This window comes from Lycium ferocissimum, chromosome 11 (assembly GCF_029784015.1).
Source record: "Lycium ferocissimum isolate CSIRO_LF1 chromosome 11, AGI_CSIRO_Lferr_CH_V1, whole genome shotgun sequence".
Lineage (NCBI taxonomy): Eukaryota > Viridiplantae > Streptophyta > Magnoliopsida > Solanales > Solanaceae > Lycium > Lycium ferocissimum.
This window is the reverse complement of record NC_081352.1, coordinates 35,497,504-35,508,438: the sequence shown is the minus strand read 5'-3', so window position 1 is coordinate 35,508,438 and position 10,935 is coordinate 35,497,504. Positions and strand designations below refer to the sequence as shown.

At 33.9% G+C, this 10,935-nt stretch overlaps 1 protein-coding gene across 2 annotated transcripts; it reads left to right on the top strand.

Moving 5' to 3' along the window:
• The first annotated feature begins 355 nt into the window (after positions 1-355).
• Positions 356-6,210, top strand: LOC132036584 (G-type lectin S-receptor-like serine/threonine-protein kinase At4g27290). Of its 2 annotated transcripts, XM_059426952.1 has the most exons (8): positions 356-860; positions 1,784-2,581; positions 2,929-3,090; positions 3,219-3,379; positions 4,661-4,871; positions 5,014-5,251; positions 5,349-5,499; positions 5,728-6,210. In XM_059426952.1, the coding sequence occupies exons 1-8, from the start codon at positions 389-391 to the stop codon at positions 6,034-6,036; spliced, it is 2,502 nt and encodes an 833-aa protein (XP_059282935.1). In that variant the 5' UTR covers positions 356-388; the 3' UTR covers positions 6,037-6,210. The 2 variants fall into 2 exon arrangements, with proteins under 2 accessions (XP_059282935.1, XP_059282934.1); XM_059426951.1 differs by lacking the exon at positions 5,728-6,210 and having other exon boundaries at positions 2,947-3,090; positions 5,349-5,665.
• The last annotated feature ends 4,725 nt before the right edge of the window (positions 6,211-10,935 follow it).

Sequence of the window (10,935 nt, the reverse complement as noted above, 5' to 3'; positions counted from 1 at the left end):
CCAACACTTCATAAGTAAATAATTCTAACAAATAAACCCAACACTTCATAAGTAAATAATTCTAACAAATATAACTCCACTCCAAACTTTCAATCGAATTTTATTTATTTGTTTTGGAGTTTGACAACGAAAGAGAGAGTGCTGAGACAAAATAGAAAAGAGGTTTTGGAATTGGAAAGAAGAAACAAAATAACCGAAGAACTACAGATGTGAACGAATGAAATTTTGAAGAAACGTAAGTGTGTAAGAGAGAAAGAGTATCTGACTGACACAGAGGGACCACAAGCACAAATTTTTCAAAAATAGGGCATATTGACTTATCTTACCCACCCTATATAGTTAGAATGTTTTTAACAATTTTTAAGAAAGATGCTACCAATGTATAGCAATGCATACATTTCCATTCATTCTACTTCTATGTTCCTTAGTTTTTCTTCAAAAAGTTTATGGTCAAGTGGATACCATAACTACAACTCAATTCATTAAAGATGGTGATACTATTGTTTCCTCTGGTGGTACGTTCGAGTTGGGATTCTTCAGTCCTGGAGATACTTCTACAAAACGCTATGTTGGAATATGGTACAAGAAAACCAATGCTGTTTATCCTGTTTGGGTTGCTAATAGATTAGCTCCTCTCAATAATAAGTCAGGGGTCTTGAAAGTCATTCAACCAGGTATAATTGTTCTTCTGAATGATACTAATGCCACTGTGTGGTCCACAAATTCATCAAGATCCGTGCATAATCCCGTTGCTCAGTTGCTAGACTCGGGAAATTTTGTGGTGAGAGATGCAGACGACCCAAATCCAAAAAATTTCCTATGGCAAAGTTTTGATTATCCTAGTGATACGTTGCTAGCAGGTAGGGGTGTCAAATGGTATGTTGAATTTGGGTATGGTTAAAACGGATTGAGTTAATAAATGGACAGGTTGTACTGAGATGTTCTGGGTCAAGATGGGTTAAACAAGAGTAATTGGCACTTATGCTCGTATTTTATGCCGGTCTTTAATCTTTGTCCCTCATAATAAACATCTTTTTCGTGGGCATAAGTTTATATTTTTGCATCATAATATTCTACAAGTTATGTTCCGCTGGACGTAAGTTCGATTGGTAAAGGGCAGACCAACCCTTTTGAAGGACAAAAATTAAAAACCAACCCATTTGAAGGGCAAAAACTAATAACCAGCCCATTTGAAGGGCAAAATGCGAGTTCTTCGTTGTTCAGAATTCAACCCGTCCTGCTCTTATCAAGCTTTACTTTTTTAATTTAATTTTTTATTTTCTTATAATTTGTTTAATTACCAAACAAAACTGATAAATTTATTTATTTTCTTATGAAGGTTATATAGTACTCCCTCCGTTTCAATTTATATGAACCCATTTGACTGGGCACGACATTTAAGAAAGAGGGAAGACTTTTAAAACTTGTGGTTCAAAATAAGCCGAAAATTTGTGTAGGTAAATCATTCATAAAGTGAATTTGTTTCCAAATTAGGAAAGAGGTCATTCATTTTGGCACGGACTAAAAAGGAAATAGGTTCAAACAAATTGAAACAGAGGGAGTATAACATATCAAACAACAAAAGTTAAAAACTATTTTGACAAGGTCTCTAAAGGGCCAGTGGGCTACACATTTAGCCCAAATCAGCCCAATTTTTAGATGAGCTGAATTATGCGGGTCAAAATGGACCGAATCAATAAATGAGAGTTTAATGATTGCTCATACTTTAACGGGTTGGGCGGATTATATTTTCATAAGCTAATTTTGTCACTCTTACTGGCAGGTATGAAACTTGGAACAGACTTGGTGACTGGACTAGAAAGGTACCTTAGCTCATGGAGAAGCAATGATGATCCTACTCCTGGGGACTATACTTATCATTGTGATCCTACTGGTTATCCACAAAACCTTATGAGAAAAGGGCCTAATGTAACTTTTAGAGCTGGGCCATGGAATGGTCTCAGGTGGAGTGGTAGACCCAACATGGTGAACAACTCTATCATCTCTTTTGGCATAGTAACGAACAGTAGGGAAATTTATTACGATTATGAACTCGTGAACAAATCTGTTATTTCGACGTTAGTGATAAGGCCTTATGGGAAAGCTATGCGTATCATTTGGATTGGGAAGGTTCAGGGATGGGTAAATTACCACTCTGCAAATGTAGATGACTGTGACACCTACAAATTGTGTGGTGCATATGGCACTTGCAACCTCTTGAGTGATCCTTTTTGTCAATGTTTAGATAAATTCGAGCCAAAACATCCAGATGATTGGAACAGAGCTGACTGGTCGAGTGGTTGTGTGCGGAAACACCCACTGAATTGCATAGGCGATGGATTTCTTAAGTATTCTGGTGTTAAACTGCCCGATACACGAAATTCTTGGTTCAACGAGACAATGACACTTGATGAATGCAAGGTCGTTTGCTTGACGAATTGTTCGTGTACGGGTTATGCTAATATGGATGTACGCAATGGGGGAAACGGGTGCTTGTTATGGAAAGGGGAGCTGGTTGACATCAGACAACTATCTCAATCAGGACAGGATATCTACATTAGGATGTCTGCTTCGGACATTGGTAATATGCAATTTACTGATGGATAGTTTTCGTGTATAGCAATTATTTTCCTTGATTGCCTTGAACTAACTTGTGCATAAAGCATCAAACTTCATCCATTTTCTGAAGTTTAACAGCTTAAGTTCTAAATCATACTTATAGAGACCTTTTGCTCATGCCTAAATAAAACCTCCCTGCCTGAACGTCAGTGTCTCTAACACTACTAATCCCCAAAACCACATTGTGGAGAATAAGACTTCAAGAACCGTCCTGTTTTCCTCAAAATAAATACAAGAAATATAATAGAAAAGAACTTCTAACATTATTCAAAACAATTACCTAAAAATTTTGGATGGGAAATGTTGCAGGTATGGGAAATGTTACAGGTTCTGGTGGATCTAAGGGAAAGAAAACTCTCATACTTGCAATAGCTTTGCCACTATTGGTTGCGTTAGTTCTGCTAGGTTTAGGTGTAGGCCTGATTCTTTATACCCAAAGAAGGAGAGAGGATCCAGTGCTAAAAACAACGGGTAAGTGAAAGTACCAATTCTATCTATTATAAAACTGGAAGCAGCTAATGGTCATTAGTTCTGTATATCACTAGTATTTCATTTCAAGCTCGTCGATTGAACAAGGTCTACTTGTATGTTCATTGCAGGGAGATTAGATGGTCACAGCAACAAGAATGATAACAGTAATCAAAGTCACCATGAAGATTTTGAGCTACCACTTCTTAACTTGTTTACACTAACCAAGGCTACTGATAACTTTTCATTTGCGAACAAGATTGGAGAGGGTGGCTTTGGACAAGTTTATAAGGTAGAAACATTTCTCAACTCCATGTAAACAATACTCAAGACTCGTGAGTTCGAGACTCGAGGAGAAAAGGCCATAAATAGTCGCTTATCGAGGGGAGTAGGTTTAAAATGATCCCTTAACTATACACTTATCGATTTTAGTCCTTTAACTATCCAAAAACTTATCAAATTTGGTCTCCGTCTATTTTTTTATACAAATAGCGTACAAACTCATAAACCTTCGTGAGATTAATCGTTAAACCATTCCTCAGACCTATATTTCTCTCTCCCTGCTTCTTTTTCCTCAAGTTCCTCTTGTTAAAAAAAAAAAAACATTCTAGCACTGGTGTCGCTCTCGAGTCTCTAAAATTCGAAAAGACAAACTCAAGCACAAAATTTCTGTAACCATTCTTCTCAAACACTACTAAAAAACTGGTAAAAATCGACGAAAAAAAATTGATGGAAAAAACTGACGGAAAGACCGACGGATTCCGTCGGTTTTTTCAATAATTTTTTTAAATCTTTTTTTTTAAGAAAATCGACGGACTTTGTTGGTTATTTTTTACACAAAAATGTGCAAAAAAATATAATTATTTTCTAAAACAAACCAATGGAGTCCGTCGGTTTTTTATTTTTTATTTTTTTTATAAAAAAACTGACAGAGACGGACTCCGTCGATTTTTAGAGCGAAAAACAGTAAAAATTAAATCAATGTAAGTATATGAACAAAAAATATCAGTGTTCTAGTGGTAAAGCCCTTTAATGCCAAGGAACATACCCAGGTTCGATTCCAAGTCCCTACATTTCATTCTTTAATTTTCAAAAAAAAAAAAAAAATCGATGTGAGACCGTCGGTTTTTTTTAATTTTTTGTTTTTTTTAACAAAACCGACGGACTAGGTCGGTTTTAACCGACGCAGTCCGTCGGTTACGAAACGCGAGAGAGAACTTGAGGAAAAAAGTTGAGGTTAAAGAATGAACTTGAGGAAAAAGAAGCAGGGAGAGAGAAATATAGGTCTGAGGAATGGTTTGACGATTAATCTCACGAAGGTTTATGAGTTTGTACGCTGTTTGTATAAAAAAATAGACAGAGACCAAATTTGATAAGTTTTTGGATAGTTAAAGAACTAAAACTGGTAAGTGTATAGTTAAGGGACCATTTTAGACCTACTCCCATAGATACAGGACTATTTATGGCCTTTTCTCAGACTCGAGAGTACATTGAAGAAATCCATTTAATTTCTTTGCTTTACTCAAATGACCATTCACTCCATCGAATTTCTAACAGGACTACTACTTTACAGGGTGTAATAGAAGGTGGACAAGAAGTAGCAGTGAAGCGGCTTTCAAAAACATCAAAGCAAGGACTTCACGAGTTCAAGAATGAAGTTAACTGCATTGCTAAACTTCAGCATCGAAATCTTATAAAGCTTCTAGGATGCTGCATTGAAGGAGAAGAGACGATGTTGGTGTACGAATACTTGCCAAACAAAAGCCTGGAATTATATATATTTGGTTAGTCTTTCACATCTAGTTTGCGGCCATTTCTTTCATACTTAAAAGGCTGCTTTCACGAAGGAGCTTCTAGTGTGATTTCCCAAAGATTACTTTTGTGTTGAGAGAAAAATTATAGTAATAAGTTGAAAACATTTTGTAGGCGAAGAAAGGAGCGCACTACTTGATTGGCCTAAGCGTTTCATGATTATTAATGGAATTGCTCGTGGACTGATATACCTTCATCAAGATTCTAGACTTAGAATCATCCACAGAGACTTGAAAGCTAGCAATGTCTTGCTTGACATTGAAATGAACCCAAAGATATCAGATTTTGGGATGGCTAGAAGTTTCAGAGGAGATGAGACAGGAGCCAATACACGCCGTGTTGTTGGAACATAGTAAGACTTAATCTTTTATTATACATGTAGTCATCTACAATATTAACACACGCATATCCCACATTATGTATATAATCCTGTGGTTTCTTTGTTGCAGTGGTTACATGTCCCCAGAATATGCAATAGACGGGATATTTTCAGTGAAATCAGATGTATTTAGCTTTGGGGTATTAGTACTCGAGATTGTGAGTGGAAAGAAGAACAGAAGATTTGTTCATCCAGACCACAACCTCAACCTCCTTGGACATGCAAGTACAGTAACTCCTAACTGAAAAAAGACTTGGACAATATTTGTCAATGCATTTAAGTTTTATGTAGTGACAGTGAATAACATGTAAATCTCTACTATAAGCATTAAAAGGTAATTTTGTAAAAATGGGTATCTAACCTATGATCACAAGTTAAACTACACTGATGTGTAAAAAATCTTTGCATTGTTAGTGTATATAACTTAAATCCTTTGTTATAATATGCAGGCATGGATGCTTTATAATGAAGGAAGGACATTGGAACTAGTCGATCCAAATCTGGTAGACTCATACTATATGTCAGAAGTAGTAAGATCAATTCATGTGGGATTGTTATGTGTTCAACAGAATCCAGAGGACAGGCCAAGCATGTCAACTGTGATTATGATGCTGAGCAACGAAGGCATTTTGCCACCAGCTAAACATCCTGGCTTCTTCACTGAAAGGAAAGTTGAAGATGTTGATAAGTTTTCTTGCAGAACACAAACACCAAGTTCTATAAACGAAGTTACTATCACGTTGTTGAATGCTCGATAAGAAGCATGTCCATTGTGGACTCCATCTTTCTTCATTTCTCAGAATTGTAATAAAATCCTCCCCTTCATTTCTTTCAGTAATTAGAAGAAAAATCTGTAGTAATTGTATTGTAACATCCCCACATTTTACGTTAGGCCTCGAGTTCATTTTCAGAAAGAAGGATTCAGCTAGCAACAGTACTCTCATGTTTTCTTAATCGTACATATATGAGTAGAAATTACTGTGAAATTGGTAATTGATTAAAAATATTAATTTATCCCCTGCAAACAGCATGACAATTGATTATCCAACTGAAACTATCAACAGTACTATAGATTTTAATTTTATAAGTTAAAAAAAAAACACATGGAGAATGTTTACAAATAAGCTGTTCAAATATCACGACCCAATTCAATCGGGTCACACTGAGTGACACGCGGAAGGAGTTAGATTACACATCTAATATAAACACAATGGAATTTTTGGACAGGGTTTGAAACCATGGTTTGAAATCATGTTTGGACATGTAATTTGGATTTATCCAGGGTATTTGCTCTTATAGACATAAAAATCCATAAGGTGTGAAAACTATCAAAACATTCTCAATTCTTATACAAGCATACCAAATGAGCAAGTCATAGTTCATAACAAAATTAATATGCTACTAGAAGGCCTTTCTAAAAAATACAACATCAATTGATCAAACTTTAGTTCAATAAAAACGAAAAATTTGACATGAACAGTAATTTAACTACTTTTTAATATAATCCTCCCACATGCTAGACATAAATAAAGGTTGGTGGAAGTTAATGAGGTTGGTAAATAGTTGGTGGGAGTAATTGTTAAAAATATTTACCAACTTATGGATTTTTCTTAATAAAATATAAACTTATGGATCAAGTTTTATATTTAAAATTTTTGAAACCATGGTTTGAAACTCCAAATCATTCCTTTTTGGATGATTTGGAATTTGAAACCATGGTTTGAAACCATGAGATGAAATGCATGTCCAAACGTTGGTTTCATCTCATGGTTTGAAACCATGGTACCGCATGTCCAAACGCCTACTTAGTAGGGGACCATATAATTTGGAATCATGATTTCATATTTTGATTTTAAATCAGCATTTGTTCATGAAATTTGCACAAAATTTCAACTTCAAATCATGATTTCAAATTCCAAATTCTCTAAAAAGCAGGATTTGAGATTCCAAATCACGATTTCAAATTATTTAAAAAGTAAAACTTGACCATAAGTTTATATTTTGTAAAAAAAAGATTCATAAGTTGCTTAATATATTTTTAAAACATAAAACTTGATCCAAAGTAACAATGTTGGTTCGTTTTCTTGATCTGATATGCATGCTCGACATGAAGAGATTGTCCGTACCATGTGAGAGGATTATATTAAAGAGTAGTTACACTACAACTCATGTTCAGTTTTTTTTTTTTTTATTGAACTATAGTTCGAACAAGAGATGTTGTATCTTTTAGAAATGTCCCATAGTAGTTTATTAACTTTGTTATGAACTATGATTTGAGGAAGTTTTGATAGTTTTCACAAATTGTGAAATTTTCATGTTTATAAAAAAAATTAGTACAATTTAAGAAATCCAAATTGATCCAAATTTCAACTTCAAATCAACCTGATTTCAAATCCCATCGAAACGGGTCTTAGAAAAGATCTCATCTATAGATCCTGTTTGGATGGGCTTAAAAAAGCAGCTTATAAGCTGTTTTCAGCCATTTTTTTGCGCGGATTGCCCTTCTTTTGGGGTGGTCTTTAAATTTTGCCCCTCATATTTGTGGTCTTTAAATTATGCCCCTCATATTGCTGGTCTTTAATTTTTTCCCTTCGCGTTGCAACCTTGAGCGATCACGCAGAAATCATGAGGTTCTGGGTTCGAACCCCCGCTCAAGTATAAATTTAAAAAAATTGCAAGGTAAGGTTTGGGTCGCGTGTATGCCGGACCCTGCATACACTTGTTAAGGAATGACCAAAGTTATGCCGGACCCGGCATACTCATGCCTTATGGGAAGACTTGGCATAAGTATACCGAGTCCGACATAACTTTGGTAATTCCTTAATAAGTTTATGCCGGGTCCGGCATACTTATGGGTAAACTTTTAGTTAAGCCTTAACTAAAAGTCTTTTCTTAGTTATGCCTTATGAGACAGACTTTTAGTTAAGACACAACTAAAAGTATGTCCCATAAGGCGGAACTTTTCTTTAAGGCATAACTAAAAATCTATATATAATATAAAACTAGGCATAGACAATCCTATGTGGCACCTCTCTATGACCTCCATTGACATTTTTTCTCCTTTTTTCTCCTTTTTTTCTTATTTAAAAATTAATATTCTATATTAAAAAAATCAAAACATTACTCACTTAATTCTCTTAATTATACCTCTTAATTATCTTACTCTCTTGCTCTTCTATTCGTTATTATTGTTTTAATAGAGAGGAAAATGAAAAGTTATGAACGCAATTAAGAATTGCAGGAAATGGATGACAATGAAGAGTCAGCCAATCCTTCCGTTGAAAAGAAGAACATTCTTCCCAAATGATTTTTACGAAAATTAGTGCACTTAATACTAATTTTGTTACAATGATCGTTAATGCATTCAATATTAGTGCACGTAATACTACTTTTATTACAATCAATTGATGTATTCATTTATCAATACCGATTTTATTATTACTATAAATACAAAAACATATCTAATTCATTGCATAATTTTTTTCTCTTTCTTTCTCATTTATCATTTTCACTCTCCTCATCCCAAAATCTCTTTTACGTAAAGTTTCCTCCTTTTCTTTTCCTTTTTCCCCAACATGAGTGCTTTTTTGCTCATCATTTTCTTTTTCGTACTCTTATCTGACTTTTCTATACAATTGGTGAGCTTTTTCACGTATTTCGTTTTGGAAATACAAAAAGTATGTACTCTTCTTAGGCGAATGAAAATGGTTGTAGGTTCAGTAGGAGGGTAAATCACACGAGAAAATGAATTTTGCAAAACAAGATAGAAGTGATGCACATTGTTGTAGAATTTCTTTTTATGTAGGTCGATTTGGAGGGTAAATTCACAAGGCAGTGAGAATTACAAAACAAAGGTAATAATCTTTCAAGGTATTGTTTCGTGATGCACATTGTTGTAGATTATGTTTTATTTTATTTATTGTGTTTGCTTTTAAAATGATTTTGAGTTTCTGATAGGTGACGACAATATCAGAGAGAAAGGTATTCACTCCTCAAGAGCTCGAAAAAAAAGGGTATATAAATTATATACGTGTTGTTACTCTTTTAGTCTGTTCCAAACTTAATAGTTATAGTGCTAATTCATATTTAGTAACTTTGAATTTTAGGGGTGATATTTTTCTAAATTCAAATTGATTTTCGTTATCTCTTCATTGCTCACAATACGCGGAGATAGAGAGAGTGTGTATAATTATCTTTACATGCCCCCCAAACAAATGATAACATGAGAAGTATGTCATTCTTTTCCTACACATATGCAAACAATAGAAAAAAGTCGGAACCACAAAAAGGACTTAACTTCCTCAAAATCTGCTATATAGAATTTTTTTATGGTGTTTTAAAGATGTTGTTTCGCCAATAGTTTCATAAAAATGAAAAATGTGTATTATGGTGTACAACATATAATATGTTTTCTTAAATATATAAATATCTATATTTTATTCTTAAAATTAGATTTATATAGATAAAGATTAGATTGTAAATCTGTAACAGATGTTTCAAAATTATATTTATTGGACAAAGAGGTTGATAAAAAATTTGATGTGTTTTGAGCTTTCTAAATTTATAAGGCTATTTTGTGGTTGAATGTAAAAAATAAAGTGTATAAAAGGAGAAAAAATCTAAAAAAGACCTACAAAATTATAAGAACAATGATCATTAAGAAAAGACTCCTTCAAGAAATATTAAAGTGTTTTGCTATGTAATTTATTGGCATGTAATTTTTATTAGCTAAATGAAAATAGATAATGTTGAAAGAACAGGACGAGACAGCGAGAGAGTCCCAACTTAAAAGCTGATTTTTAAATTAAGCATGAAAACTATAAATGTAAAAAGTCACTAAAACGAAAGTTTTATTTTTTATCTCCTAGCATTAGAAAAAGGACCAGAGATTATGTCGATAGTATCACCGCGCTAAGTTTACTAGTTTGCCTTATAAGACAAAGTCTATATCTTAAGGAAAAGTTATGTCTTATGCGAAGATACTTTTATCTGCTCACTAAAAGTGATTATAAGCATAATACTAGGAAAAATTTTAGTTAAGCTTAACTAAATTTGCCCATAATTATACCGGACTCGGCATAAACTTGTGAAGGAATTACCAAAGTTATGCTACTATACTTATGCAAGTCGATAAGGCATAAGTATGCGGATCCGGTATAACTTTGATAATTCCTTTATGAGAGGAAAGCATAGCGAAATTTAAACTCTACCTTGTGAATTTTTTTTAAATTTTTGACTGAGTGAAGGTTCGAACCTAGAACTCATGAGTTTTAGCCGAAGGGCAAAATTTAAAGATTTCAAATATGAGGGGCAAAATTTAAAGATCACCCCCAAAAGAAGGGCAATTACAGAATTACTCATTTTTTTTTTTATAAAATTTGGTTTAGATAAACAAATCCAAATTATTTTTTGAGGAACATTTATTTGACAAATATAACTTTAAAGTCGTACCAACCACTCAAAAAAAACTGAAAATAGCTTATAAGTTACTTATAAGCGAATCCAAACGGGCTCATAATCTCACTCCTTCGACTTCCCCTTTCTCTCTCTGCTTCTAAATTCCTCTCTCCCCTGATTTCTCATTTGAGTTTTGAGATTAGCTGTTCAATTTCAGTTAATTGATTGCGCTGGAATTTGAACATCAAGAACATCAAGTT

Excerpts from the sequence above, each read along its gene's own strand:
- LOC132036584 (XM_059426952.1), top strand. The coding sequence starts at position 389 with ATGCATACATTTCCATTCATTCTACTTCTATGTTCCTTAGTTTTTCTT. Across the intron at positions 3,091-3,218 it reads TCCAGTGCTAAAAACAACGG|GGAGATTAGATGGTCACAGC; the intron begins GTAAGTGAAAGT and ends TGTTCATTGCAG. Across the intron at positions 5,252-5,348 it reads CGCCGTGTTGTTGGAACATA|TGGTTACATGTCCCCAGAAT; the intron begins GTAAGACTTAAT and ends TCTTTGTTGCAG.